Consider the following 27,324-nt stretch of genomic DNA (forward strand, 5'->3'; position numbering starts at 1 on the left):
GAATCTGAGGGGAAATGTTCGATCCAAGGCGGGCGAATTGGCATCTTTTTTTTTCCTCCCGCTTTTCCCTCCCCACCAAGGAAGAAAATTATATACGGCTCGGTTGAACCTCATTTAATATACTATCCGGCTGCTAAAAACTAGTTCACTTAACCCTAGCCAAGCTAGTCAAAGGAATGAGATCCCGTGTTTACTCACGGTGTTATGGAGTAAACTCGTTAAGTAATCACCTAATCAAACAGCTTTGGATACTACTACTGTCTCCGTATGTAGGCCAGATTTTCATTCGGACAACTTCCTTCTCTTGCCCTAAGATTTAGACTTCCCGAATCCTTCGGGAAGAAGCTGATGCCTATCCTGTCGTAGTACTTCCCTACTAGTATTCTAGCACAGTCCTTAATCACTGTAAACAGCAAAAGGCGAAAGTCGCGGCGGGCATGTTCATTCATGCCTGAGGTTCTCGTCGCTGTGGCGGAACACCGAATGTCTATGGGTTAGACCCGGAAACCCGAATTCCCAAGTCTCTGGACCCAAATGACGAGTCTTCAGACCGAGGGGGAACTCGAGGTGCTAACTCTACTCTTACATGCTTAGTTCTTACATAGAGCATAGTAGAGAGGGGTTTAATCACAAATGGATTTAGGTAAGGATAGATAGTTCCCATCCCTAAAGCGACGCTACGACCCAAAATGTATGTATGTCAGATCTGCTTACTATTACCCTGTCTCTCTCTCCTTGCTTTCATAATTTCTTGTGTGGTGTTCTTGTGTGGTGTGCTTTCTCCTAGGAGTATCACATCGGGGAAAAAACGCGGATGGTAAAGTCCAGTGCTCCGTACTCCGTACTTATTATGCAGCTACAGTGAGGTCTGTGGACCAAATGGTCTAGTTGACTGGAGTTGCGCCCTGCCGTTTCTTACTTTTACCCACTGACATCTGTTAGGGATGGGAATCCTGCCGAGGTCCTCCCCGAGCTTGGACCACGCTGCGAGAAGGAAAGAATGAGCGAAGGTCTTGTCCAGTACGTAGCCTGAGGTAGCGGCAGCTCCTACCGGAGCAAGAGGCCACAATGCCAAGCGATGCAATACATAATTGTTAGAGTGCTGAACGCTGTATTCATTACGATTGAATCAATCATCTGTAGAACGCCTTCCTTTCTGTAATACTGAAAAGTCAGTAGTAGTAGTTTCACAGCATCACATATCCGTACAGCACATATTTCCGACCCTTCCTTGAGGCTGGGAAGGAGCAGAGGGCGCGGGACCAAAGCTGAGGCTTACAGGGCGTACTTAGACCCCTAAGAGTTACTTAGCCCAGGAGCCGCGGGGTGGGGAAGGGCGAGGGGGGCAAGGGGGAGCCGCACCCAATTGATTGCCTCAACCGGGGAGAGATGCGTTGGTGCCGGACTGTGCTGACTCTTCGGAATTCGCAAAGGCTTACTACTGTATGTATGTACTGTGCTGCGTGGACTGCGTGCGCAGTGTGGATGTACATTTGTGCTGGCTCCGGGTTTGTTCCTTGCTAAGCACATATACGAGGGAATCCGGCGTCATCCGCTTCCAACTGGAACCTAACACTCTCTGGCTTACTTCCTATTAGATACCTACTTCCTACAGTTAGACTAATCTGACACAACTAATTGACTAGCCCGTCGACGGACCTCGGAGGGTTCCATGGCTTTCCCCTATAAGGAGAAAATAAACTGAGACAGAAAAAGAAAAAGAAAATAAGTTCGGACCGTGCACTTCCAAACTACTGCTGTTCATCCCTGTTCGTTGGCACTGGCTTGCAGTCTGACTGGCACACTGACATCGTTGTTAGCTTTCTTTTGTTTATGCTCTTCTAAGCGCGCACACTCATACCATACAAGTTCGTTCATCCTTCTTTGTGAAATCGTTGTTCTGTCTCGAACTCAACGAGACCGGCGAGTTCCAGGCCATGTACTAGACCCTCGATCTGGCGAGACACCTTACTTGATGAGTTCTCCAACATGGATCTGAAATTCGTGTATTACATAGGGACATAGTTCCACAGTACATCGGTTTATAATGATGCACCCCTTCTTCGTCCTTCCTTCATTCCTTCATTCAATGCTTTCCTCAAAATTAGCGTTCGGAGACAGTCATACGGCCGCAGTTGATGGTTTCATAGTTTGGCCCGTTGCCGCAGTTGTTCTTGCACCTGTTTGACTCGCTCCCACGCCTTCAGCGCAAATGGATTGGTGTTCCTGGCATACTCCACCGCGCGAGCACTACTGGCCTGCCGAAGAGCAAACCGCGCCTTGATACCCTGCATGATGACCGAACTTCGCCAGGAGAAGAATGCATCCCCCCATGGGATGTCGGGCGTGGGGTCATAGCCAGAGACCTCTTGGTACCATTGGATACAGTCGGCTCGTGTGGGCAAGCCAGGGACCGCATTGGGCTGGAACTGGTCTGTCTTATGATCCGTTCCTTCCAAGAAGTATGGGCTAGTCAGATTACAGAGGTCTGACAGCGGATGACCCACCGTGGCCATCTCCCAATCCAGGATGCCGATGACACGAGGCTCGGATTTATGGAAAATCATATTATCAATCTTATAATCGCCGTGCACGAGCGTGCCCCGATCCTGAGGCTGGGTGGCCTTATCGGAAAAGAAATGCACCATGTCCATGAAATGAGGCAGCTCGCCGACCGGTTCCTTGGTCTCCACATCCACCGCTTGGGCCTGCGCGCGAGATACCGCGGTGAATGTGGCGATCTGACGATCGTAGTAGCCCGACGGTTTCCCGAAGCGTTCCAGACCAACCAGCTTGGGAACGACTCGGTGGAATTTGGCTAGGGTCCGAACCGCATCCTGCCATCTATATCATCTTAGCTTGAGGGTCGTCTTTGCCAAAGGAGAGGGACCCTGCAGAGTTCAAACAACAAGGCAATTACATACAGTGCAGTCCTTTCGGCAGGGTCGACGCCGGGCATGGCAGGGTCAGTAAAGTGGCGGCCATCAAGGAACTCCATGATGTAGAAAGGCGTGCCGATCACATCGCTATCTTCACAGAGACAGTATGCCTTGGGCACAGGCACATCTGTATGCTCCAGAGCATGAATGATCTTGTATTCACGCTCGACTTTGTGCGCCGTCTTCGAGAGCAGCTTGCCTGGCGGCTTTTTCCGCAAGACATACTTGCTGCCGTCGGCGGTTGTGAGCTGGTAAGTCGGGTTTGATTGTCCGAAACCGAACTGATGTCGAGATTAGTAATCTTCTTGATGACCCAAGATTGAATGCTAGTCAAGAGATAAGCTACCTGCTTCACATCTACCGGTGTCTTAATCTCTGGGACATTCTGATCGAGGTAGCGTTCCAAGGAGGGAACATCAATCGGTTGGCGCACGGCTCCAGCCATGGCGCGACGAGTTATTCAGATAATGAGATTGCGATAGCCGGTATGTTGACCTCGCTTTTATGCCTCTGTAGTTCGAGACAAGGGGTTGCTGTATGCTAGAAACGTGTATCATGGTTGGAAGGGCGGGCAGTCAAAGGTGGTTAAAAGGCACAGGTACACGACAGGCTCAACCGAGGCTAAGCACCACATTCCATAGGGGTTAATTTGCGGGGCGTCGGCTGTTAACTACATTTTGGGGGGAGGGGGGAAATACAGCCGCGGGAACTAATGTAGTTAGTACCCTGTTCTTAGTCATACAGATCAAACAATGCAAACTGACCCAAATGCACGCAGCAAAACCACTTAACGCGCCCGTCGCGTTTTGACCGCCAGACGCGTCCCACCATGAAAGCTCTCCTCAATCTCGCATTTCGGCGTCCGCCTCGACACACCGCAATTCTTCTTCCTCCCCCTCTTCCTCCCCACAGAAGATATAGAAGAAGCGAAGTAGTTCTTACTCATCTCTTCTCAACCTCATTCCCACAATCCCTCGACCCAATTCACAAAATAATGACCAAGGAGACCACCCCTCCTCCCCCCGCCGAAACCACCACCACCAACACAACCACCGCCCCGGCCCACGAACCTCCCTCCGCGCCCTCCTCTCCCCTCGCCAAACGCACAAAGCCCAACACCACCGCCGCAGAACAACAACCCCAGCAAACGTCCATCAACATGGGCTCCACCGCTAACCCTCTCCCCGCCCTCCTCGTCCAGAAGCTCACCCCCTCGGGTCGCGCCCCGACTCGCGGCTCCGCCTTCGCCGCCGGCTACGATCTCTACAGCGCCAAGGACACCGTCATCCCCTCCAAGGGCAAGGCCCTCGTCGACACGGGAATCGCCATCGCCGTGCCCGAGGGAACCTGTACGTGTAACCCACCACCGGATCTAGCTCAAGTCGACTAGAGGAAGAACCCCCCACTCTCCATAATCCGTTTCGAAAACACAGAACTCACACAGACTTTTCTCCCTTAGACGGCCGCATCGCGCCCCGCAGTGGTCTCGCCTCGAAGCACTTCATCGACACCGGCGCCGGCGTCATCGATGCCGACTACCGCGGCGAGGTCAAGGTGTTGTTGTTCAACTTCTCCGATGTGGATTTCGAGATCAAGGAGGGGGATCGCGTGGCGCAGTTGGTTTTGGAGCGGGTGAGTTTAAAACCCCCTTTCTTTTTACCCTTGGGAGGGACAGGGTATTCTTGAGGAAATTTTGCTAACGCGTGCGCTTCTTTTCTGTGCCAGATCTACACGCCTGAAGTGACGGTCGTGGAGAAGTTGGAGGAGAGTGTTCGTGGAGCTGGTGGTTTCGGTAGCACTGGTACCAACTGAAAAATATTGTTAATGTGAACTGATGTGATGATGATGATTTGGGAAGATCAAACAGATCTTACTCTATATGCCTGGAAAACTTGGGGCAGAAGCAGAGAAGCAAACCGCTTGGAGAGGTTTTTGCATTAAAAGATTAGACCGTGTCGATTGCGTATACCTCATCAAATAAATATAAACTTAAACCACTGCCATCATACAGTTCACGTTCTATATTTCATACTTTCCTTACCATCTAATCCTTGAATGAAAGTCTATCGTCTATAGACCTCCAAGGCCAAGCCCTGCCCATGCTAAACAACATCTATGCTCGATCTATGTAGACCCCATAACTGAATTTACAGAAAAAGCTTTCACCGGAATTGTACCGGCAGATCGTCTTTGCTCCATTCCTGCGCCGGGAATTCCACCGTCGGCTCGCGCAGGAATTGGACGTGTCGCACTACTCGCACCTCTGCGGCTTTGCTCTCGCGCAGGTGCTCTTGTTTCTTCCTTTCTTCTTCATTAAGCACGTCCCCGTTGGAGACGACCTCTGCTTGGAGCTCTGCATTACGCGCTTCCATGGTTTTCTCGAGGATACAGTGCATGCTGGCTAGGACCTTGACGGTGGATTGTGCCAATGGTAATGCCGTGGCGGGGACGTCATCGGGGGAGACCCAGGATTTGGTGGTGCGGAGGGCAGGGTCGGCGGCAAAGACGGCCTCCCGGAGCCGAGCCACCGTCAGGGCTGCGAACATGTCCCCAGTCCCGCTGAAGTAACAGTCGAGTGCAGGAACGTCCACGCGGAAAAGACGCGGGGAGCCATCAGAGCGAGTGGTGGAACCGATCACAGTGAGCGTGTTTGCGAACGACGCAGTGGATGATGCGGACGATGAGTCTGAGAGGTTGGAGATCTGAACGGATGTGATGATAACGTGGGGAACCTTGTAGGTGGCGTGGATAGCGGTGATGGCTTCTGCGAGGGTGCTGAGAGAGGTGATTTTGACTCCGGATAGGACCCTATCCATGAACATTAGGTGGCTGCTCGGATCAAGGAGCTGGGCAGAGAGAAGTCTCACTCGGCTTCGAATTGATTCGGTAGGATCAAGTCTGCGTGATGAATCATCTCCTTGTAAGCGGGGACGACATCGTTGTTAACGTAGAGTCGGCCTTGATCGCCCATGACCGGATCCAGGACTGCGAACGATTAGTTGATTCCGTCAAGGTAAATCAATGAGCTAGCGCACCCCAAAAGAATGAACCTGGGTTTTTCTCTGCTTTGCGCTGAAGATCCATCCCGATAGCCCCGACAGCCTCCACTGCGGCAGCGCTGGGGGCGTAGCCAGAGAGCATCACATCGAAGTCAGTGAGGTGGCTTTGGGTCAGGCCCTCGTAAAGCGCGGTAATCTCTTCAGCCGTTGCTCTTGTCCCCTTGAATTGCCTGTAGCCCGTGTGATTGCCTGGTAAGGTGGTCAATACTGTGCCTGGATGGTTCAATAAGAATATCGTAACAACTGACTGAAGTGCACTGTATTCAACGCGGCAACATCACAACCCAGTAGCTGCATGACCACACTGGCCATTTTATTGCCAACATATCTGTTTCCAATTAGCCTTGAGTCGGAAGAAGTGAATAGTGTTATCGTTTGTATATGCGGGGAAGAGATGAATGCGGTAGACAACATCCGTTATTCCCCACGAAATTATGACACATACCCGTAGACGACCTAGTCAGGCTAGGTCAGCTGACTATTTGAGGGTCTGTGTGCAAAAAGATGAGAGATGAGAGTCACGTACATGGCTAGCTACCGCGAGGACCCGTGTTTCGGGAACAAAGAGATCAGCGGCCATGATGAAATGAAGGAGGAACCGGTGGAGGAAGAGAGGGGGGGCAGAGGGAGGGGGAGGGGAAGGGATGGTGGGTTCAAGTTTCGATGATGGAGATATATCAATCATGGATGATGCAGTGGAAGAGATCCGCTCTGGAACTGGGCCGAGCGATAGGCGAGCAGCGGAGCCCCATTGCCGTCTTCAGCGATTGGTTCCTGAGGCCGACCTGTAGCCCGTGCCAACCACGGCTAATCTTGCCCGCCGCCTTTCATCTTCAAGGTTAGCCTCGACTCTTTCCCCTTCATTTCCCATTAACCTTGGAAACGAACTCCGAGCTCGACGGACATTGCTTATGACCACTTCCTTACATACTCGTCTTTTGGCAGCCCGGTCTGTGCTGTCCTTCTCTCGTGCTTTATTGGAGTTCACGAAAATTTCTCACTCATGAAGATGACTCGAGCGAGACAAGCAGACTTCGCCCCCCCCCCCCCCCCCGGCCTCGTCCTTCCCAAGAGCCATGCAGTCAGCAGAAGTCAGGATGAAGATGAGGTGCACGTTCATGAATGCTTACTTCCGTTCATGGATAACCCCTTTTCAATTGGAAAGGAGATACTCAATCCTCAAAAGTCGTGTTGTCGGCTCTTGATCTTCTGTCAGACCATTCCTTAAGGTCCATGCCGTCGCACTGACTCGGCACGGTCCAATGAGACCCGCAGCTAAGAATAACCCTCGACCGGTCCAGACACTTCTATTGTCTCTTGGTTCTTTGGGATCCGACTCTTTCACTGCAGGAAAGACGGTATCTGCACGCTGCAAAAGCCCTTCAACCCGTCCCGGTGATGGTGGCTTCTATGCCAGGCACGCCGTCTCGTCTCGTCGCGGCAGCCACACGCACACAGCACACACACCCCTGGTTACACTTGACCCATCCCCATCCTTTCCTTTTATTTTTCCCCTGTCTCTCTTTCACATCGGGCTTTTGCCATCGTGCTCACTCCCAAGGGCATCAGTTCAACTCCGGGGGTTACACCAGAATGGTTTAAAGAAATCAACTCCCTGCCGCTCTCTGCATACTTCCCGGCAAACCACTGACTTCCTCCTTGCTCCGCGCCCCCCAGTGCGTCTCTATACTCGAACCTCGCCCAGCCATCTCAGAGGATAAGACCATGTTTTCTCGATGACCATCGCACGTTCTTTACTTAGTTCTCTGATTCATATCGACTATATTTCACGTTCTTGCACCAGTCAATTGCAATATCACTCCCCGAACCCGGGGGCCCGTCTAGGGCTGCATCGCTCGCTTCCTCATCTAATATAATATGGATCTTCAATTTAACTTGGGCCAATGGTCAGAACGGCGCATTTATCTGCAGCTTGGTCGCTCACGGCTGATGGCACTTCTCTTAATTCCTTTATGGAGTTTCGTTACCATCCCGACTGTCTTAGCAGCTGTTCCACTCGTTTCGCCAGGTTCTCGGGCATTAGCACCAGATTCAAGCACCGTGTCTGCTGGCGGGGTGGACCTCCATGATACGTTACTTCGGGGAAATTCTGCCGGACGAATACAGCATGCCAGGCGAAATATCGTAACTGTCAACCCCAATGATATCGTCGGTCTCTCAATTCTCGTTGCAGACGAGGACTCTGCCATTGCGGAACAAGACAAAACTCACCTTCTGACCCGAGGCTCTTCCGATTCGGACTCTTTTCCAGCTGCTTTCGATACCAGCCTCTCGAACAACTTCACAACCACCACATGCCCCAACTTCTTCAAGTCTTTCCTTTCCAACGCTACCATCACCTCCTGCCATGCCGTCTCCATGCTCCTGCGTGATTCCAGCTCTTTCTTTCATGTTCTCACATCGGCTACGCTGACCTCAGAACTCCTTGACACCGCATGTGCCTCGAATGTCACCGATTGCGCGTCCATTCTCTCTGCGCTCGCAGTCGAATTGCTCAAGGAGGATGTTTGCGGCAAGGATCACTCTGCCGGCAATCCCCTGGTCACCAATGCGTATACCGACATGATCACATATGAGCCACTTTATCGTGCTACATGTCTTCAATCACCTTCGACCAAGAATTACTGTTTTGTGGATGCGATCAGTAATACCACCAACTCCGCCGATTACGATGTTTACTTCCTTGCCTATGGAAGCACTATCTCCGCCTCCCCCTCGCCAACCTGCAATAAATGCCTTCAGGCTACTCTGGCTCTATTTGCCACCTGGGCCGAGGTTGACGGCCAGCCCCTTGTCAATTCTTATATACCTTCTGCTGAGGCTATCAACACTGATTGTGGGGATAACTTTGCCAATGTCAACATCACTGTCGGGTCTGAGAAGGTTAGCTCCGGCTCTGGCTTCGTTGCTCCGTTACCGCAGTGGTCAACCTGGGGCCTTGTCACGTTTAGCATAGGAATAGCCACTCTGCTGGCGTTGTAGGTCGCCACCAAGCAAGCCGAGTTATCTCCCATCTTGCGTCTCTTTGCTCCTTCTCTAGACAGGTATCCCTTACTTCGCCCTCTTCCTTCTTCTGAGCTCCAATGTGTGTGCTTGCTTTCATCTTTTTATCTTCAGGATGCGGTTACGGGTGATGACAGCGATTGCTAGGATTTACACTTCTTTTTTCAGGTTCCCTTCTCTTCGTACTCTTACTTCATACACGGTTGGTGAGATTTATGGTCGAGGCTCTGTACACCTTCTCTTCTTTGTGTCATATACCCACTATAATGTTTATACTTAATCTGGAAACTCGCTCAAATGTTGCAGCATAGACAGACTTTGAAGACGGGACATTAGAGGTCTAGACAATTGTCTGCTTCGTACTCATACATGACAAACAGAACTACCACGAGATTGAGGAAAAAGCCCTATTCAAGTAGTCTTATGCACGGCCAATCTCCATCGTGGGGAAACCAAAGGAAAATGGATCCGATCGACTCTATGGCAAGTTGGCAACAGCGTATGGGATGCGGTAAGTCCTGACTCCTGGACTCCTTGATATCCCCGCGGGTCTCCTCATCGGTGCCGGGCCGACTCACCGCCGGGCCTTGTTTGTTTGGGGTGCTTTTCCTTTTTGGGCAGATTGTTGCATCACCGTAGACTACACTAAGTTACTCAGCTCGAGTTGCATTTCATTTCTACATTCCAAGTTCTGTCCAGCTGTCACTCGCTTTGTATCCAGCCTTAATTTAATCCTTCCCGCTTCCATCCCAGACTGGCTCTCATCCAGCCCGTCATTTCTCCGTCATGGTAGGTGTTCATTCTCAACCCAACCTCCCAGGTTTCAAGCACCCGCTTATCGGACACCGACCCAGGTCACCTCCAATGCGCCTTTTCGGCCGTCACCCTTATCCTTTGGCTCTCCTCGAGCATCGCCCTTCCGCCGTCCATCCACATCCAATTCACCTCCGCAAGCGCGACCCAGTACTCCTGGCAGCTCCCCCGGTCGCGGATACACGCCGGTGACGTCTCCCAGCAAGCTCAAGGAATCATACACGGTCGCAGATGAGGATGAAGGTTCCTCCTCACCCCTTCAAGATCGCAGCCCGGTCGCTCAATCGCGCTTGACACGCGAGGTGCCTCTGTCGCCAACGCGGGGGGGCAGCGCCCCAGACACCTCCCCAACGATGATGGCTACCAAGGCCACGCATATAATGGCAGCATCTTCGGATGCAGCCGCTCAGCTCTCGCCGGCCCAGTTGCGAGAGATCCGCGAGGCCTTCCAAGTTCTGGACCGGGACAATGACGGCTTTGTCAACAAGGATGATGTGGCTGATGTCCTGGTGAACGTGGGTAAGTGGCACTTCCTCATCTTCGTTCATCATAGCATGGCTGACAAGCACGCCTGAATTAGGACAAGACGCATCTGCACTTTCGCAATTCTTCCCGCCTGGAGGGGCATCTACGATCAACTTTCCCACCTTCCTGAATACGCTTTCACAACTGCTCGCCCCGCTATCTGCCCAACGAGAACTGTTGAACGCCCTGGCGGCCTTCGACGAGGATGACAGCGGGCAGATCGACGTGGAGGAGCTGTGCGACGCTCTGATGCATACCGCTCCCGAGGACGGAGATCGGCCGCTCACCGACCGGGAGATCCGAGACGTGCTGAATGGGTTTACAGGCCGTCGGGCATTCGAGGGCAAGGGCGCACGAAGCACCGGAGGGGGTAAGCGTGGGGAGGTCTTCCGGTATCAAGAATTCGTCAGTGGGCTTGTGGGCGGAACAGAGACGAACCAATCGACACGACGCGATGCCTAATGGGTTGATTTTGTTTTGTGATTCTTGTTTTCCTCTTTTCTTTTGACTCATGGTGTACGGAGACACGAAGCATCAGATTTGCAACTGGATTATGGCTCTGGCAGCCATGCAGTTGCAAAGTAGACGGTATGATTGTTATTGATTTGATTGAATTTATTCTGCGTGTGGAGATGAGTGAGGAATTGAAATTGTTGTTTTGATTGTGATGGAGATTTGAGGGTCCCCACATCGGCCCGAATTTAGGTTTTCTTTCCTTGAGTCAGGCTGGCACGAGAAGCTGTCAATCAAGGGGGGGGGGGGGGCAAAGCACGAAGGAGATGATCATTTAGAGTTGGCATGCGAGGGCCAGCCTTCTCGTGCAATTGATATGCTTGTAATATCCAATTCAGATTCAATGGACAAAATTAATGGTGGTGGATGGATTGAACTTAATAACAACTAACTCGCAGTAGTGCCAGGAAACTAAAGAACTAAAGAACTAACGAGACTATAACGAGACTAGTCCAAAGTCCAATCCAAGTTCGCCAAGTCCAGAATGGAACCTGATCACTGATTGAACTGATGGACTGACAGGAAGTCTATGGAGTAAGTTACTGAGTACAACAACTTTGCTGTTTGGTATTTTTTTTCTTTCCCTTTTCTGACTATCTACTTCTTCTTCCTACTAAAAAAAATACTTGCATTCTTTTCTAACGACACCCGGAAGCTCCACATCACCACCACCACAACCACCACCACAACCACCACCACCACCACTACCACTATTCACTCACCACCTTCTCTTCAAATTCAACTTCGAGTTGAACCTGCATTCTTTCACTTCTTCCCTTTCTTCTCCCCTCCCCCTCCCCCTCCTCCTTCCCCCTTCCCCCTTCACCTTCCCCAGCCTCTCCCTGGTCTGTTCAGTCTGACCAGGAAGATGGTTTCATGTGTCGCCTGCGCTTCCAATAACCGTCCTTGCTGATCCTCCTCTCCCTCCTCCTGCTGCTGCTGCTCCTCGAACTCCCCAATCGACCTTTCCCCCCTCTTTCCCCCTAATCATGTCGCTTTCGCCAACGTCTTCCTCCCTCTCTCCTACACGTCCTACATCCTCTGTACCACCTTTTTCGCCTTCTTCTTCTTCTTCTGCTGCTGCCTCCCCCCAGCCCACTCAAGCCCAATTGACTCTCGCTGCTTTGGCACGATCTCCGTCACAACCCCGGACTATGCGAGGCTTGCGCAAGATCAAGTCCCATCAGATTCTCTCCTCCCATCCACCTCCGCCTCCCTCATCCGGACGTCTCTCGGCTGGCGCGGAGGAGCTTCCCGCGCCCGGACCCCAACTCGATTCCCCCGTGCGGCTTCGCAGCACACATCGCCGTGCACGTTCGAACAGTGATGCCTCCTCTCGGGAGCCTCCCATTCTCACCGCGCACCGAAGACCCGGTAGAAAGACCGGGTCCGGATTTGGAGTCAAGCGGTCGTTGCTTGAGTCGCTCTTGCGCGACGGTCCGCAAAATGGGAACGTCCGAGAAGGACTAGAGGAGCTGCGTTATCTTGTCCTCTCGACGCGTGTCGAAGCAGACGCAGATGGCATGGTAGGTTCTAGTGATAATCAACCGGTGACCTGATAGAGCAAGTCAAATGTGTACTCAGCATGTCCGCTAATCATTTTGTCGTGCGTTGCTAGTCTACCTACCGAGTTTATCTCTGGCTTGTTCTCCTCGATACGCCGCCCGTATCGACCGACGAATACCTGTCACTTATCCACCGAGGCCGTTCCCCCGCCTACGCTAAGATTCGCAATGATACTTTCCGCACCCTAGCCACCGATCCCCTTTTCAAACGCCGCGTCACAGAAGCCAGTCTGATCCGACTCCTTAATGCTGTTGCGTGGAAGCTTCACGATGCGAAGAGCAAGCGTCGCGCCCGTCCGCGACTTTCGACCGGTCGTCGGCGTGAGATGGAGCTCCTTATCAATACGCCCCCAAGCATAGCAGAAGAGCCCTCCCCGGTTGGAAGTACTCCCGGGAGTGTGATCAGCAACAGCACCAGCAGCGCTTTCGGTAGCCCTGGCGTCACAAACGAATCCGCTATTTACGTGCAAGGAATGAATGTACTCTGCGCTCCGTTTCTATATGCCGCCCGCAGTGAAGTGGAGGCTTTCGCATTATTTCACTCTTTCATCCTCCGTGAATGTCCGGGCTACATTCGAGGAGCCATGGATGGCGTCCACCGGGGTCTGCGACTTGTCGATCGATGTTTGGAGATCGTTGAGCCCAAATTAGCAGCCTACCTCTTCTCCAAGGGCTTGCAAGCCGAGTTGTATGCATTCCCCTCCGTGTTGACCCTGTGCGCGTGCACGCCGCCCCTACCGGAGGTTCTGCATCTCTGGGACTTCCTATTCGCGTACGGGCCACATCTGAATATTCTATGCATCGTTGCGCAATTGATCCGCATGAGAGATTTGATTCTCGAGAGTCCAAGGTATGTTTGTTGATCATGACCTCATCATAACATCACATCTTGAGACACCACAACACGAGCGGGAAAAAAGAACTCACCGTAAACCAATGAAACACATCATTTCCCTATGCCCCCTTACCTGATAAGACCCATCGAGCTAATCCAGATCACCCACATGACAGTCCTAACAAAATCCTCCGCTCCTTTCCTCCTCTCGACGCCAAGGAGATCATCGCCTTGACCGTCTTGCTGGTCCGCAAGATTCCCGAACCGCTCTACGCCGAATTAATCAACCACGCTAAATGAAGCTCTTGCGCTTGCCCGCTTTGCTCATTTGCCATGCCCTTATTCAGGCAAAACTTAAGATGCTCCCGAATGAGCCCTATCACGGACTCGAGAATGGATGCATTAGCTACCCCCTCTTCTCGCCTCTCCTATCCCGCCTTCCCCGAGAAGCATACGATACCTCTCTTAACCTAACCTAACCTACCTTAACCAAACACATATGATACCTGCTGCCATGAGTTCCAACGAGATGAAACGACCATTTTTGTTTGCGTGTTTGTTTTTCATCACTCTTGCATTTCCAACCCTGCATAAGGAATCGATGGGAAGAATCCTTTACTTTCCGTCTGTACTTTTATCCTTTTCTTTTATAACATTTTTCTGCTCCCGCGCCTTCCTAATTCATCGCTCGTTGCCCTGCCTCCTGCATGTGTTTGTTACCCTGCTCCCGTATGCATTTGTCATCCCATTACTCAATCGATACTAACCTGTATCTACTGTACTATTCTCGCTTCGATTTTGGTGTTTTGCGTTTGATGATCCGCATTTGATATGATTTTTTGACATGAACCGATGGACTGATTGATTGGCTGACTGACTGATTGACTGATGACGAGGCGCGCCTCCTGATGAAACTGTTAACTGGATTGGGGTTTGGTTTGGAGTATAATCCCATGATGATGGGACCATGAAACGATGAATTGTTTTTGTTCTTGATGATGACGATGATGATTATGATGGTGACATGGGAGGAATTTATTATCTCACATCGCATGCGAGATAACCCTAATATGATCCTTGTGTGTTTCCTCGAAAACTTTCCGATGCCGAGGACAGCCCGGGTTGGGTCGACCCCCAGAATTAGAATTACTAGATGACATAACACATTTTTGAGCGACACGAGAGGATAATGCTATTTGATCCAAGGCGTTCCTTGGTGTGTTGATCTAAATTCGCAACAATGGATGGGTGACATGAACAGATTTAAATCAATTAGTCTTTTTTCTATCGCGCAAAACCCCCCTGAATTCCAAAAACAAAAATCTCTAATAAGCAGCGCAAGTCCGAACTCCTAACGCCTCGAGGTCCCCCCTCCCCTCCCGTCCCTGCCTATCTAGGTACTATACTGATCTACCTGCACACCATGATAATAGCAGAAAAACCAATACACTGGAACCCGAACACAAAACAAAAACAAAGAGGTTACATGCAACAACCATCTTGGGCTCTCCTCTAAGCCGTGGACCCAGAACCGTATTGGGAGATAAGTTACTGGCTAGGATCAAAGAACTTGCCCAAACTGGGCGATACTAGGTCGCCACAGCTCTGCGTCCAGTTCCCGACCCGTTGACGACCAGTGGGCCACAGCGGTCGGTCTGTTTCGCGGCCGTTGAAGTGGGAGAAGACGAGGGGGACGCTGAAGGCGAGATGTCCCTCGCGGCTGTTGTTGTGGCTGCGGCTTCGTTGCGTGGTATATTTTCTTCCGGTGTGGGACCACGGCGGTGGTCTTTAGCGGTATGCGTCGGGGGTTTGGATGGCGTGTGGCTTTGGCGGAGGGTGTTGTGATTCCTTGTGCTGGTATTGGTGGTGGATTTGGCGGCATTGACGGGATCTAGCGGGGGGGTTGATGCGTGGTGAAGCATGCTCCGGTCGATCTTCACGCGGATCCGGGCCCCCAGGAAGGTGCAGCCGTTGTAGAGGGCGATGATGCGTTTGGCTTCCTCGGCCGTGCGGAAGGTGACCCGCGCGAAGCCTCTGCAGCGTCCAGATTCCGTGTCCAGCGGCACCTCGCATTGCTCGATTGCGACCCCTGCGTCATGGAAGAAGTCTCGCAGTGCCAGGCCACTCGTTGCTGGGCTGAGGTTTTGCACAAAGATCGTGCGACGGGGGGAGAAGTGTGGGGGGCCCGTGGCGCTGCTGGGCTGGTGATAGGCCGGCGAGATGAAGCTGACATTGTTGGGATGGTAGTTGTGGACAGGTTTCCGGGGGAAATGGCTTCGTCGTCCGGCGGTTGTGCCAAATCGCGTGCTTATGGGGCCTTCGACGAATGGCTGAACAGCGGGTAATGGGTAGGAAGGGAGGATGGGTATAGCGAAAGCATCACTGAAATTGTGCCGGAGAGGCGCGGGAGACTGTGGGATAGCAGGGATGGCGTGCTGAGTGACTGCATCGGCGAAAACAGGCAGGAACGGCTGGTGCTGATGGGGTATACTCATGAGGTCAATCACGGGACCATATTCGGAATTCGAATACGTTGGACTCGTGGAGATGACCGGCCTGTTCGGTGTCAGCCCGAAAACCAACTCCAACCCAGCCTGTCCTGGGTATCTTCACTTACTCAGGAGATATCGGGGAAGGAGGAACGGCCATGTTCTGCGTGACCCTCGGCGGCGTCGAGTAGCCCGCAATATAATTAGCAGGAATCAAGCACGTGGGACTCTTGGTCGGGCCAGCAACCGGGCGTGTAGGGGAGCTGGTCCGAGCCAGTGTCACAACGAGGCTTTGGCCCTCCCAGCCATTCGTGGATAGCCTCTCTGGAGGAACACTGTGTCAGTTCATGCACACTTGTTGACCGGTCACACGGCTTCGATGGCAATGGAGAAGGCTCAGGTACGCACGATATGTTCGCCACGCTTCGTCCTCGTTCTTAACGATGATCTGGCCTAGCCCGGTTGGAAATCCATGCTGGTCATCGTACACTACAGCCTGTCGGATATGTAGGGCTGTTTGGCGGACCAGATCTTTGAGCTCCTGCCAGCGGCAATGCGCTGGGATCTAGTTCACGGGAGAAGAGATAAGCAAGACACGAAGACAGCGAGCACGGTCGAGGGAACCTACTCCCTGGAGGAACAAGACAAACTCCTCATCCGACCTTCCCTGCTTTGTCGTTCGCCCCTTGTCGCGCGAGGACGTTGGTGCAGGCATGTTATCGTGCAGTCGCGGGGGTCGCAGCACCGTCCCAGCCTCCAATTGTAGGTGTATAGATCGACCGTCGGTACTTGAGGGGACCAGTCACACGGGATTGCTGCGTCCGGTCGGTTCCCAGAACAGGCTCCGCGCACACAGCTCGGAACCCAGCGGGAAAGTGATAATAGAGTTAAGCTCTGTTGATCCAGGAGAGAAGGTGACCAGTGATCAGTATCTGGTCAGAAATGACCCAGAGAGTCGCCGTAGAAATAAGTGTTGAAGGTGCTCCAGGCGAACCTGCTTACCGTTCTAGGTTCCAGGAAGCTCCGGTCGCACAGGTGAACGAGTGAAGGTCGGACTGCTTAAGAAGCACTGATCCGCGGCGGGAGGATCCAGCTGAGTGACTGCACCTTCGTCGATTTTAAAGCGATACGAGCAAAGGACCGGAGGAGGGTCGATCGATTGCCTACATGGAGGGCGTCCCACCACCCAGAGACAAGCCGAGACGTTGAGACCGAAACACTGACGCAGAAGTAACCGGCTTCGGCCAAATCGAGGTGCGAATGAGATGGTGGATTCAGGAAGAAGGCAGAAAGAGGAAGAGAATCACACGAAAGATCAAGTAGCAGCAGCAGCAGCAGCAGCAGCAGATCGCTAGTGCGAGGGATACCTAAAAATACCATGGACATGAAGATGAGGGATGGGGAGAGAGCTCGGAAGTGAGCAGGTCAGATCCGCTCAACGAGGGTAAGCGAGAGCCACGGATGCATCCGCTGACGAATGAAGGACGTGCTTTCTTTCGCTGATTGTCTCTTGTACTTCGGAATAGAGAAGTGTGAGTGGATAAGATGCTGAGAGGACTGGAGATGAGGGGGGTGGGAACTTGGGAAGGGGAAGATGTGTCAGGTCCAGGAAGGACGAGGGGGGGATGAGATGATATGTCATGCATGATCGCCTGCGATGGATGGATATATCAAAAAGTAACATGTCAGGGAAGAAAAAGTCGTCATTAGAGTCAACAGAGGTAGAAAGCAATGACCTGGAGGATTCAATGTGTCAATGAAAAAGACAGAAATGAGATGAAATGAACTAGATCGAAATTATGTCAAGGAAAATAAAGTCAAATAAGATACAATGTTTTGTTTCCAATTGTTGTTCTCTGCTTGTTACAGTACTTGATTGTCCCTCTTACATTTACACCGCCAGATCTCAGGGCAGCCACCGACAGCAGACCGCAGTAGACACCGGCAGACACCAGACAGCACTGCATGGTCTGGTCCTGGCCGATTGCATGGAGAGTCTTAGTCAAAAAGGCAAGACGAGAAAGCCATTCTCCAGCCAATGAAGTCCGTGAAACCAGGATGGTCGTCTCGGACCAGACACGAAGGCTCCAGCTCTCAGGAGTCACCATGGACTAGATACCTGAGCGGAGTCAACTGAAAATCTCGCTTTTTGCTTTTTCTCCCCCTCCCCATCTTCCCGGTCTATTTCTCGCCTTCTCCGGACTTGCCTACTGAAGGGCTGCCGCTGCACGCCAGTACAGATAACCTCAGCCCTGGCTAAGGTGGAGCTGGTTGTGACAGCGACGGACCAGTGACAGACCTGTCTCATGTCTGATAATTTCCCTCGTCTGGCAGACAAGCACTCGTCCAGTGGCGGTGTTCTTGTGTCATATTAGTTGTCTCGGTTATCTGTTGGGTGTTCCCTTGAAAAGGGGAACTCGTAATTCCATCTACTTGAAGGGCTAGAATCGCTAACGGAAGCCATTCGGTGGTCATCATAATCGGTTCCCTGTAATCAGTGGAAGTCATACAGAAACCAAGACACTTGCCGTAGAAGCGATAGCAGAGTGTCGCAACGATTGGATGACGATCAATTTTGACAGCAGGCAGGAGAAAGACTCACGGTTGTGATTTCCTTGTGGCTTCCGAAGTTGCCCCTTGACCCAGTCTCCGGGCGACCCTGGTGCATCTGAAGAGTCATATTCCTCAATTCATTTTCCCAGCCACCCCCAATACACAGATGCTTCGTCCGCCACCTCCGACTTCGTCACTGCGGTCACCGCCGGATACCTATCACGACGGTCGCACTGCAGGGGTCTTGGGCCTGACAGCTCGGGACGTGGTCAGGATACACCAAACGCTCGGGCGGCAGATGCCTGTACTCGGTCCGTCATCATCGAATTGGAAAGCGGACCTGGGGAGGAGGTGAAACCTCGAGAAGTGGAATTTCGGAGCGTGGAGAGCTGAGCTGCACACGCACGCAGACCACCCACACATCCCCAAGTCTATTAATCAGATTAGTGCGGAGAGATGAAGACTTTGGTTAAGGATGGATTCAGTCAGGGTGGTCCTTCAACCTACAGGAGGACGATGAAATAGACTCATATGAGCTTCGGTGCCGGACTCAGCTCGCAAAGAGAGAGCCAAGATGTCTTGCCATCGACTGCGATGCGACTGAACGTCAGCCTGCTCAGAAATCCTTGTAGTCCCAGCCAGTCTCATCATCCTGAGCTCAACAGTCAGGATGGATGATTTAGTCACCCAGCGACCTGGGAAGTTCACAGGGATTTGGGACCCAACCCCACTTCCCTAAGGAAGACCGATAGTTGGAGCGATCGATCGATAGGCAAGATCCGCCCTCAGGCTTCCTCTGCTCCACGGTCCCATCGTTTTGGTAAGATCTTCCGCTAGCAGAGCAATCACTCGTCTAGAAGAGATGGGGAAGGCCAGACAGGCGCTTGTCCGAATGAGGCGGGTTCGCGCGACGTATGATGCATCCTCGATTACCATCAACCTCGAGAGATGTTCCGTAACAGATGAGATGAAGCGCGAACTGGCTTGTCACCACGGTCGCAAGGATCAAGCTTTCAATGGTGTCACGGTTCGTACAACAAAGACACCGACTCATGCTGCGCGCACGTGTCCACAGCACTGGGGAGAAATTATCAATGAGGAGCTTGATGGGTCCGTGGGGGATGCATGAGCGATCCGAACCCAGATTTCCCTTCAGGGATTTTGGATTCTATGCAAATGGCGCTCATAGAGGAAGTTCTGCCTGCTCTCAGAAACGGAACAGGCGACCGAGTTGGAAGTTGTACCAATTTGGAAAAAAAACAGAAAAAAAAATAAGAGGGTTCAGCAAGAGTTGGGGTAGTTCGTGAAGGGACAACGTAGATGAGAGGTACAGTACTGGTCACATGTCCAAGGAAGTTGAAAAGAAGCCATCCGTCAATTGAGAGTTTCCTTTGACATGTCCGCGTTCCTGAGCGCACATGGCAGATCATACTTTGTGTCTGTCAATTTGTTTATTTGGCACTTCCGAAATTAGTTCTACAACCACCACCATAAGCGGCATAGCTGGCCTTTACCTTGACTATCAGTGAGACCATGCTCTGAACTAGATGATCACCATCTTCTGAAACCGGGCTGGGATCGTCCTGGAATAAACATCCACCTCTCACCCTCCTCCATTGCGCTTCATTCCCCCTTTTTTTCCTTTCGCAATTGCTTATCCAGGCAAATGACAGCTTGCCAGAGTGGAACCATGGGGGACAGGCAGACCAGACAGCCGATGAAACCAACCCAATCCAACCCCAAACCACGGCGTCACTCAACCCCGACCCACTGATCAGCGAAGCACGAAATAGGTAGAAACCGTACGCAGACTTGACTTACCCGACCAAGGTTGACAACCACGCACAACTGCAAAGGGACAAGATAAGTTAAGAATTACACTTTTGAATTTCATGGTAGGTTTACTGGATGACCCTCAACGAAGTTACTCCGCTGCGTCCACCCGGTACAGTGCATTGAGTTTTCCTATAATTCCCCCCCCCCCCCCAATCTTTGACTTTTGGGTCTCTGGTTATTTTCTCCATGTCGGGGGGGGGGGGCGCGGGAAGAAAGATGATCTCCCCGAAAGAAACATCGCATGAACTATTGTTGATCTTGGGTCAATCCCAAACCTTCTTTTTCTTCTTCCATCAAGGTTGAGATTAACCTTTCCGACTATCTACTGCTGTGTGATGGGTGATACATAGTAACTTAGTCGTCGCTACTTCATCTTTCCATTCCAGCCGGTTGGAACCAATCAGGCGTGAGAATCACATCATCGAAGTCAACCTATTACGTAGCTGTGTCGCGACACCTCCAGGACTTACGGTAGTTCCCCTCGGGCTGCAAGGGGGAGGGGAGAAAGGCGGGGAAGCGCTGGAGGCTTTTCTATAGCTTGTTGTTGTTGTTTGTTTTACTGTACATCATGGATCATTACCTACTGGGCCGAACGACAGAGCAAGCCTTGGAGAAAGAAGGGGTACGACGACGGGGAGAGGTTCAGACCAACCCTTACCAAGTCACCAACAGGAATAAACGCCTCTTACGCGCCCCTGGCAAGCAAAGCCAACGGGGATTCGCGTTTCGCAACGTTGGCCTTGGCAAAGGGGGACCTTGCGAAAGAGAAAGCAAAAGTGAAGATCCAGCTGTTATCCAACTCGAGCCTAGTCTACTAAGTGGACTTTCACTACGTACTAGAAATGAAAGCAACCAAGCCAGTTCCAGTAAGTCGTGGAAGTGTGATAGGCTGCCAGGACAACAACGTAAAACTAGAATGATAAATGGCGCTGGAGCTAAAATAGACCGACCACCTTAGCCTGATGACGATGATGGGAAGACACTACCCAAAAAGTCAAAAAGCGGGAGGAGGAGGAGGAGGAGGAGAAGAAGAAGAAGAAGAAGAGAAGACGCAAAGAGGGACAGCGCTAGTCAGTTTGAGGGGATGGTTGAGTGGGCTCGGGGGGGCATGTGCGGGTGCTGCGGCGGAGGCATTTCGTTTGGACGGGGCGGGGAAGAGCGAGGGGGGAAAAACCACCAAAAAAAAAGAGAGAGGAAAGGGGAAAGGCCGAACAGACGTAGCGCTGAAGATTTCTGAATATAGCCACTTCCAGCAATAGAGTGGAAGACATGTATCCGGTGTGTCTCACAGGCACACGCCGTGTTAATGTTGATTCGGTCTGAGGAAATTGACCATTGTTTACCTCGCTAACCCCATATCGCGGGGTTCGGATTCCGGGGGGGGGGGGAGAGAAGGGCTATTGCAGCTTCATGACAAGGCTTCAAGCACGAAGCACCTTTAGCATGCAGCTGCTATATTCAGACAAGTAATACCAAGTCGGGTATTTCTCCTCCTGATTATTACCAGTGGTAGTAAAGTCCTACACTACGTATACAAATGAGATCGGCGCTTGTTAGCACAAGTAAAAGAAAAAAAAAACAGATTACGGTCGCTAATGGTAAAATACACACAAGCGCTCTACTGTAAAAAATGTCGATATCACTTGATTCAAAAACATTTGCTGAGTTTGATTGGCAGCTTTGCTGCAGACATACAAAGTGGGCCATCAACACATGTAAAACAAGACTGGCTAATGCATTCGGTCACAAGAAGTCGTGGTCTTGAACCTTGAAGCTGCGGAATGGAACAAGCACAACGCATTCTTGGAACATGGGGATCCCGATGCTACATGCCCGGGTCAAGGGTAAGAATGCGCTACATAACAATGCGCATACATCGAACTCCTTTTCAATCCCCCATCTTTTGACTTAAAAAGGGACATATGAAATCCTGTAGATCTTTCCCCTTCCAAGTGGCGGGGACAGTAGAAATCGAGAGCACAGAGCGAAGCTTGTCAAAAGCATCGCTTCCGAGAGTTTCCAATTTTCTCAGAATATCTGCCTTGGTCTTCGTGCAGGGGGGTTTCGGATAAAGCGCGTGAGCAGCTGGGTCTTCCATATCCTTCGGATGTGTTGATCGTAGAGGCCGCATGGCATCCAGAATGACCCAGGGAACAGATTGCCCAACATTTGGGCTGCACCGATGCAGGTCCATGTCAATGGATTGCGGATATATGATTTGGGTTGAATAGCGGCATTCCCGAGCAGTACCGTAGAAGCGAGCGTTCGGATAACGATAGAGACACACATTGGAAGACCAGCGATTCCACGTCGGCTTGTGACCTGGGTACTGATTCGGGTACAAGCGGTTAGAGTAGGTGACGAAAGACACTGTTCATGTTGATGTTGTTTGGTTCATCCGAATTAAAATCAAGAGTGTTGGCCTATTGATTCCGTCTTTCAACGAATGAAGCCGACCATGGACGCACACCGGCTGCAGTAGTAGGAGTTCATGCCGAAACGAACCACACCGGGGGATGACTCGTTCTCAAGGCTCATGGAGCGCTGGCATCTCGAACAGCGGACAATGTCGAAGTTCATTGAGGTAGGACTTGAACTAGCGGGAGAAGCGACGACCCCTTTAGGAGTTCCGGTTGGTGGGTGTTGGACTCGAACAGAAGAAGAACTCATTTTTTCCCGACCGTTTGTGGCGGCCCTATGCCGAACAGTTGAGGCGAGAAACTCCGTTGCTCGTGGAACAGTGATTAGAGATAGAGGCGGAAGGACGGATATTTAAAAGAGTTCAAGCCCAGTGGCTGTGCCGGCTGGTGGTCAATTGAACGGGCGGAAAATTGGAGGAAAACGATGTGTAGAAGTTGATGGTAGGTAGCACAGGACCACCGGATCAAATGTCTCTTCCCCAGCGAAATCCTAGGCAGCAGTAATAGACCACAGAGGTGAGGCGAGATAGATTGCAAAGGGAGTTGCGATAGGTAGGTAGGTAGTGGTGGTAAGAGAGGGAGGTGTAGACAGATGGAAGTAGTGGTTGGTGACTGAGTAGATGGTTGCAGTCGCGGCACAGGTAGGTATGAAATAAGAGCGACTGGAGTAGCGATCAGAAGATGAAAAGGAGTTCGGAGCTCAAATTCCAGCTGGGCTGTAGCTGCTGGAAATATCTCTATATGACCAGAAAGCCCAGCGCCAAAAGGAAGTCCTCAGGGTCAGATCGATCTCCACTTCTTTCGCTCCGTAATTGCACCGGTCTGGTTTAGCGGGAGCAAAATAGTACGTGGTAGTAATTTATAGTGATTGCCTCAGGTAAAACGGTAAAAACCGAAAATCGAATCTCGGAGTAAGGAAAATTAAAATCCAATGATAAGACAGGGGTAAGGATAGGATGTGCAAAGCTGATGAAACTAGATGGCCACCACCACTACCACAACAACAACAATAACAACAACAATAACAATAACGAGGCTACCAACTCAAGACCGTACGCATGAGGAATAAGGCAGCTGATACTATAAGCAGCTGCATGGAATGTGGGGATCAGGTTTCAGACTTGATGATGATTTTCCCACTGTGTCTGTCAGTCAACCACAGGAAGATTTGTTTGAAAGTGGTGTTGTTCTGATGAGGCAGCTGCTCGGGTCCTTTTTCAATGCAGCAATCCAATGTAGGGGTGGATGATGGTGGTGATGGAATGATGCGTTTAATAACTAACAATGGGATTTGATGGGATGGACCGGAGAAGCGGCAGCCGACTCTCATGATTATCGAATGGTTGGCTGGTTATCCTACCGAGTACTAGAAGCACAGTACTAGGTACCTTGACTTCCTACGTAGTTAGGTAGTAAGTTGTAGGTGTAATTTCGAAATATACCACTGGACTTAATTTGCCCTTCCCTGTTGTTGGTGGTTCCTGGATGAACGAACCGGTGATGCGAGTCTTTTCCAGTGCTCTGGAGTGCTTTCCCTGTGGCATCATCATCATCACTTCCATCACCTCCATTACATTCCACCTCACCTCATTGACTATCATCCAGGTTGATTCGATTGTTCAACCACCCCTGTTACTCGGTCGCATCTTGGGCAACCGCCAATTGGGACTTGGTTTCATACCATCTAAACCTACTGTTTTGCATTATCGTTGAACTATGATGATGTTCGTTCATAAGTATCTTTGTTTGAACCCCTCCTCCCCTCCCTCTCCCCCGCCATCATAAATTACGACTACTTACGTAGTGTGTCTGATCCTGATCTCAACTGCAGACAAGCCACAATGACCCACTTGCAGTTAATCGAGGCTTGGTGTTATGCATCAATCTCCCTTCTGCTTCTTCCCCTCCATAACCTTTGTCTGCATTCGTTTTGTTCTGCTGCACCGACACCCAGGGTCGTGTCGTCATGACCAGCGCTGAAGGGGGGCGGGAAGTCAAAGGGTGTAAGACGGGGGCGATCACTAGAATGGTCTGGTTCAGACTCGGATCTACCATTCTTTCTCTGCCCATTCAGGGACTGGACAACTCGTGGCCTACTTTTATCAGTGGCTCAACCTATGAGGGAAGTATATCTGACAATCAATCAATCAATCTGTATCGGCTCCCGCCTGCTGGGAGACTCCACCCGTTCCGTTCCATTCCTTCCATTCCACCTGCTGCTGCTACTGCTGCTACTACTGCTGCTGCTGCTGCTGTTGCTGTTGTCTTAGTCACGGCAACATAGTTCACAGCAGGGCGACGTACTATTGAAATTGATAGATTATGGACCAGAAATCATTAGTCGGGCGGAGCAGATGGCCCCGCCTGCATTTTGAGAGTTAAGGAAAGAAACAGTCTTTTTTTCCCTTCAATGATCGCGAGTAATATTAATCCAGGTTGGTGATTTGCTCTGGTCGTCATCGATCAGTGGAACATGCGGTAGTCATCAAAACTCAGGCTCCCGCGCCCAGCCAACCCCGTCGGTCCAACCAGGCGGTAAATCCCGCGCTGATGACTACGACTGATAACCAAGCCTCGAATTCATCGGAATTGTAGATATCTGATGGCATTCCTTCCCATTGGTAGAGAAAGTCTAGTCTCGTCATCTCAACCTTCGTCTTTCGTCGATTTCGCCATTGCCTTCAGCAGGTCCTCCCAGAGTTGGGCCCGAACATTAGCATGAAATCATGTTACCGCGATGATCCATTTGTCTATGTCTACGGAGTACTTAGTAGTGCCTGCATTTTGGGCCTTGGACTCATGCGTAATAGCGGCGACGACGGCGTTGTTGCATGCGGGAAAGTCGTGAGTTGTGAGTTGTGAGGCGGTCACCTCCCAGTGTTTCAGAATGTCCTGTCAGACTTTGGACTTTGGACATGAAGGATGCGGACGATCTTGCTCCAGTCGCCCTACTCATCGGGTTCCATCATGTGTTGCTGTCAAACCATAATTCTTCTTTCTAAGTCCTGACTGCCTGACACTAATTCTTCTTTGATTTAGACCGCCTTGTATAGATGTAGGGTTGCGTATGAAAGAAATTAAGGTCATGGTTTTTAGGCAGGAACCATCGCAGCAGTCCGACCGCAGCACTGCACCAACTGTTTTTACGTTTTCGTCATCGCCTTTGTCCTCTACGGAACTCAATTCCGTTATTCTCTGCGCCATCATTGTCATCGCTGCTGTACCCCGGGTGCTAGTGGTCGAATGGATTGTGTGCTCTATGCCTTTCTGAAGCCACTAATCCTAATTTTTTACCCAGAGTCTTGGGTAAGAGTGGATTCGGGGATTCTGTTCAGGTAAAATGCGAGCGTTTTGCTAGGAGGGAGCAACTTGCGATTCGCTACGGCCTCGCCAACGACTCAGTGCGGCTACTTTCGTTACTAATGGTGGAAGTGGGGAAGAGCAGCTGGGCAGTAAGAAAGCCAACCGAAAATACGGATGGTTAGAGGCACCTTCAGGTCCTTGCCAATGAAGTTCGCAATTCGCGGTTCGATTGGAGAAGAAAGACTAGATCCCAATTGTACTGAGTACGTCGTCCTCAATGCTCCCCCTAAATCGACGGTGAGGCATTTTCCTAGTCTCTGCACCCGCTGCCAACTCTTCTATTCCGGCTTAGCGTCTACATACGAACTTACCGTTCGCTTGTGAAAGCCTCAAAGCAACTTGGAACCTTCCCCTAATTGCCCGTAATGGAACTGTGGCCGCTAACTTACAGGAGGCCATGGGGATATCTTCCCCCCTAATAATGACGAACACGGTTACTTACAGTTCTGATTCTGAACAACTCCCTAACAAGTGATCTGATTTCAATTATTGTCATTGTGTTGCTTCTTGTCCTACCGACAGATAGGCTGACTTCAATCATCCATCATTGCGTCGAAACCTGCAGAGCTGCAACATCTACCCTCGTTTTCACACATTATAGTTACCTGTGTGCTGAGACGTTCTCATTTCCTTATCTGTTGGCTGAAAGTTATTGCTGGGACTCCAATACAGCCTAAACATCACATTCGGCTGATAGCAGCGCTGCCAGAACTGGGACAATGCGCACATGTCATGGCAATTGTGCAAGAATGCGCCCGGCTGCAGAATGGTCGGTCGCACGCACGCATGCACGCACCTATTCAGAGCGGTGGCCGATGGTGACACACGGGCATTGACAAATCCACGGGTTCATTCTCCCCCAGAGGCGCTCTCCCGGTGCAGGGACCTCAGTCTAACCCGCACCAACTGACTGAGATTGTTAGTCAATTTGACTAAGTTACATCAGTCATCAGATGCAAGGACTATTGACTGGGATTTGATCTCAGCGTCTGCATGATGCTGTAATCGCGCGTGCATACCTAAGCCGCCTTCATCATCGGGGTGGTCAAGCACCGGGACCAAACTATTCCTGCCCTATCATTTTTACTGGAGCTGGATGCAGGAGCTAGTTCCAGATCGCTAACTAGCTGTTCTAGCAGGGCTTAGTCTACTGATCATGATCAAATAGTATGGACCGATAATTCTCAATTACAGGTGTTGTGGTGTGAGGATCATCATTATCGCAAGCCTCTCTAGATCTAGTGGGGGGAGGGGGGAAGAGGGGGGGAGGGGTGATGCTTGAAGGCTGCAGTAGGTGGGCAGGCAGAGCGTTATGCTGACATCATTTCACATGCTTGTCACTTGAGGTATTTCAAGGTGTCTTCATTGCTCGACGCGGATCCCGGCGGCT

At 51.2% G+C, this 27,324-nt stretch overlaps 12 protein-coding genes across 12 annotated transcripts; 8 read left to right on the plus strand and 4 right to left on the minus strand.

Annotated features, from left to right (window-relative positions):
* Nucleotides 1-2,016: 2,016 nt before the first annotated feature.
* On the minus strand, nucleotides 2,017-3,576 carry BO86DRAFT_409254 (phosphotransferase family protein). Its single transcript, XM_025674401.1, has 3 exons — nucleotides 3,286-3,576; nucleotides 2,925-3,220; nucleotides 2,017-2,844 (listed from the first exon to the last, which is right to left on the minus strand). Exons 1-3 carry the CDS (start codon nucleotides 3,382-3,384, stop codon nucleotides 2,145-2,147), a joined length of 1,095 nt encoding a protein of 364 aa, XP_025528384.1. The 5' UTR covers nucleotides 3,385-3,576; the 3' UTR covers nucleotides 2,017-2,144.
* A 194-nt stretch (nucleotides 3,577-3,770) lies between these two features.
* On the plus strand, nucleotides 3,771-4,930 carry BO86DRAFT_337336 (deoxyuridine 5'-triphosphate nucleotidohydrolase). The gene is made up of 3 exons (XM_025668949.1): nucleotides 3,771-4,288; nucleotides 4,399-4,571; nucleotides 4,665-4,930. The coding sequence occupies exons 1-3, from the start codon at nucleotides 3,934-3,936 to the stop codon at nucleotides 4,749-4,751; spliced, it is 615 nt and encodes a 204-aa protein (XP_025528385.1). The 5' UTR covers nucleotides 3,771-3,933; the 3' UTR covers nucleotides 4,752-4,930.
* BO86DRAFT_388657 (pyridoxal kinase) lies at nucleotides 4,894-6,330 on the minus strand. The gene is made up of 4 exons (XM_025671909.1): nucleotides 6,247-6,330; nucleotides 5,975-6,187; nucleotides 5,807-5,924; nucleotides 4,894-5,747 (listed from the first exon to the last, which is right to left on the minus strand). Exons 1-4 carry the CDS (start codon nucleotides 6,308-6,310, stop codon nucleotides 5,102-5,104), a joined length of 1,041 nt encoding a protein of 346 aa, XP_025528386.1. The 5' UTR covers nucleotides 6,311-6,330; the 3' UTR covers nucleotides 4,894-5,101.
* Nucleotides 6,331-6,537: 207 nt separating this feature from the next.
* On the plus strand, nucleotides 6,538-7,311 carry BO86DRAFT_69316 (uncharacterized protein). Its single transcript, XM_025677578.1, has 2 exons — nucleotides 6,538-6,738; nucleotides 6,944-7,311. Exons 1-2 carry the CDS (start codon nucleotides 6,662-6,664, stop codon nucleotides 7,224-7,226), a joined length of 360 nt encoding a protein of 119 aa, XP_025528387.1. The 5' UTR covers nucleotides 6,538-6,661; the 3' UTR covers nucleotides 7,227-7,311.
* On the plus strand, nucleotides 6,936-7,810 carry BO86DRAFT_69263 (uncharacterized protein). The gene has a single exon (XM_025677577.1). The coding sequence runs from the start codon at nucleotides 7,261-7,263 to the stop codon at nucleotides 7,717-7,719; it is 459 nt and encodes a 152-aa protein (XP_025528388.1). The 5' UTR covers nucleotides 6,936-7,260; the 3' UTR covers nucleotides 7,720-7,810.
* A 438-nt stretch (nucleotides 7,811-8,248) lies between these two features.
* On the plus strand, nucleotides 8,249-8,914 carry BO86DRAFT_285762 (uncharacterized protein; the record flags this gene model as incomplete). Its single annotated transcript, XM_025667357.1, has 1 exon — nucleotides 8,249-8,914. A coding segment is annotated over one exon (666 nt), but the record flags the coding sequence as incomplete, so codon positions are not given.
* Nucleotides 8,915-9,675: 761 nt separating this feature from the next.
* On the plus strand, nucleotides 9,676-11,050 carry BO86DRAFT_388660 (putative calmodulin). Its single transcript, XM_025671910.1, has 3 exons — nucleotides 9,676-9,811; nucleotides 9,877-10,354; nucleotides 10,416-11,050. The coding sequence occupies exons 1-3, from the start codon at nucleotides 9,809-9,811 to the stop codon at nucleotides 10,820-10,822; spliced, it is 888 nt and encodes a 295-aa protein (XP_025528390.1). The 5' UTR covers nucleotides 9,676-9,808; the 3' UTR covers nucleotides 10,823-11,050.
* A 369-nt stretch (nucleotides 11,051-11,419) lies between these two features.
* BO86DRAFT_388661 (TBC-domain-containing protein) lies at nucleotides 11,420-13,484 on the plus strand. The gene is made up of 2 exons (XM_025671911.1): nucleotides 11,420-12,399; nucleotides 12,492-13,484. Exons 1-2 carry the CDS (start codon nucleotides 11,863-11,865, stop codon nucleotides 13,299-13,301), a joined length of 1,347 nt encoding a protein of 448 aa, XP_025528391.1. The 5' UTR covers nucleotides 11,420-11,862; the 3' UTR covers nucleotides 13,302-13,484.
* A 1,066-nt stretch (nucleotides 13,485-14,550) lies between these two features.
* On the minus strand, nucleotides 14,551-16,858 carry BO86DRAFT_388663 (RNA-binding protein). The gene is made up of 4 exons (XM_025671912.1): nucleotides 16,391-16,858; nucleotides 16,171-16,327; nucleotides 15,891-16,086; nucleotides 14,551-15,829 (listed from the first exon to the last, which is right to left on the minus strand). Exons 1-4 carry the CDS (start codon nucleotides 16,475-16,477, stop codon nucleotides 14,863-14,865), a joined length of 1,407 nt encoding a protein of 468 aa, XP_025528392.1. The 5' UTR covers nucleotides 16,478-16,858; the 3' UTR covers nucleotides 14,551-14,862.
* Nucleotides 16,859-20,719: 3,861 nt separating this feature from the next.
* BO86DRAFT_428221 (uncharacterized protein) lies at nucleotides 20,720-21,222 on the plus strand (the record flags this gene model as incomplete). Its single annotated transcript, XM_025675576.1, has 2 exons — nucleotides 20,720-21,017; nucleotides 21,131-21,222. The coding sequence occupies 2 exons, from the start codon at nucleotides 20,720-20,722 to the stop codon at nucleotides 21,220-21,222; spliced, it is 390 nt and encodes a 129-aa protein (XP_025528393.1).
* A 1,368-nt stretch (nucleotides 21,223-22,590) lies between these two features.
* Nucleotides 22,591-22,821, minus strand: BO86DRAFT_418368 (uncharacterized protein; the record flags this gene model as incomplete). The annotated part of the gene is made up of 1 exon (XM_025675073.1): nucleotides 22,591-22,821. The coding sequence occupies one exon, from the start codon at nucleotides 22,819-22,821 to the stop codon at nucleotides 22,591-22,593; it is 231 nt and encodes a 76-aa protein (XP_025528394.1).
* Nucleotides 22,822-24,002: 1,181 nt separating this feature from the next.
* BO86DRAFT_69489 (uncharacterized protein) lies at nucleotides 24,003-24,410 on the plus strand. The gene has a single exon (XM_025677579.1). The coding sequence runs from the start codon at nucleotides 24,057-24,059 to the stop codon at nucleotides 24,282-24,284; it is 228 nt and encodes a 75-aa protein (XP_025528395.1). The 5' UTR covers nucleotides 24,003-24,056; the 3' UTR covers nucleotides 24,285-24,410.
* Nucleotides 24,411-27,324: the final 2,914 nt, after the last annotated feature.

The sequence above is a fragment of the Aspergillus japonicus genome (genome assembly GCF_003184785.1).
Source record: "Aspergillus japonicus CBS 114.51 unplaced genomic scaffold BO86scaffold_19, whole genome shotgun sequence".
NCBI classification, from domain to species: Eukaryota; Fungi; Ascomycota; class Eurotiomycetes; order Eurotiales; family Aspergillaceae; genus Aspergillus; species Aspergillus japonicus.

Excerpts from the sequence above, each read along its gene's own strand:
- BO86DRAFT_388660 (XM_025671910.1), top strand. Across the intron at positions 10,355-10,415 it reads TGATGTCCTGGTGAACGTGG|GACAAGACGCATCTGCACTT; the intron begins GTAAGTGGCACT and ends CGCCTGAATTAG.
- BO86DRAFT_69489 (XM_025677579.1), top strand. The coding sequence starts at position 24,057 with ATGAACGAACCGGTGATGCGAGTCTTTTCCAGTGCTCTGGAGTGCTTT.
- BO86DRAFT_69316 (XM_025677578.1), top strand. The coding sequence starts at position 6,662 with ATGATGGAGATATATCAATCATGGATGATGCAGTGGAAGAGATCCGCT. Across the intron at positions 6,739-6,943 it reads GGCCGAGCGATAGGCGAGCA|CCCGGTCTGTGCTGTCCTTC; the intron begins GCGGAGCCCCAT and ends GTCTTTTGGCAG.
- BO86DRAFT_388657 (XM_025671909.1), bottom strand. The coding sequence starts at position 6,310 with ATGGCCAGTGTGGTCATGCAGCTACTGGGTTGTGATGTTGCCGCGTTG. Across the intron at positions 5,925-5,974 it reads CCCAGGTTCATTCTTTTGGG|TCCTGGATCCGGTCATGGGC; the intron begins GTGCGCTAGCTC and ends AATCGTTCGCAG. Across the intron at positions 5,748-5,806 it reads CCGAATCAATTCGAAGCCGA|GGTCCTATCCGGAGTCAAAA; the intron begins GTGAGACTTCTC and ends GTTCATGGATAG.
- BO86DRAFT_337336 (XM_025668949.1), top strand. The coding sequence starts at position 3,934 with ATGACCAAGGAGACCACCCCTCCTCCCCCCGCCGAAACCACCACCACC. Across the intron at positions 4,289-4,398 it reads CGCCGTGCCCGAGGGAACCT|ACGGCCGCATCGCGCCCCGC; the intron begins GTACGTGTAACC and ends TTTCTCCCTTAG. Across the intron at positions 4,572-4,664 it reads CGCAGTTGGTTTTGGAGCGG|ATCTACACGCCTGAAGTGAC; the intron begins GTGAGTTTAAAA and ends TTTCTGTGCCAG.
- BO86DRAFT_388661 (XM_025671911.1), top strand. The coding sequence starts at position 11,863 with ATGTCGCTTTCGCCAACGTCTTCCTCCCTCTCTCCTACACGTCCTACA. Across the intron at positions 12,400-12,491 it reads AAGCAGACGCAGATGGCATG|TCTACCTACCGAGTTTATCT; the intron begins GTAGGTTCTAGT and ends GTGCGTTGCTAG.
- BO86DRAFT_409254 (XM_025674401.1), bottom strand. The coding sequence starts at position 3,384 with ATGGCTGGAGCCGTGCGCCAACCGATTGATGTTCCCTCCTTGGAACGC. Across the intron at positions 3,221-3,285 it reads CACCGGTAGATGTGAAGCAG|TTCGGTTTCGGACAATCAAA; the intron begins GTAGCTTATCTC and ends TCTCGACATCAG. Across the intron at positions 2,845-2,924 it reads CCTGCCGAAAGGACTGCACT|ATGGCAGGATGCGGTTCGGA; the intron begins GTATGTAATTGC and ends AAGATGATATAG.
- BO86DRAFT_69263 (XM_025677577.1), top strand. The coding sequence starts at position 7,261 with ATGAGACCCGCAGCTAAGAATAACCCTCGACCGGTCCAGACACTTCTA.
- BO86DRAFT_388663 (XM_025671912.1), bottom strand. The coding sequence starts at position 16,477 with ATGCCTGCACCAACGTCCTCGCGCGACAAGGGGCGAACGACAAAGCAG. Across the intron at positions 16,328-16,390 it reads TTGTCTTGTTCCTCCAGGGA|ATCCCAGCGCATTGCCGCTG; the intron begins GTAGGTTCCCTC and ends CCCGTGAACTAG. Across the intron at positions 15,830-15,890 it reads CCTTCCCCGATATCTCCTGA|GCCGGTCATCTCCACGAGTC; the intron begins GTAAGTGAAGAT and ends GACACCGAACAG.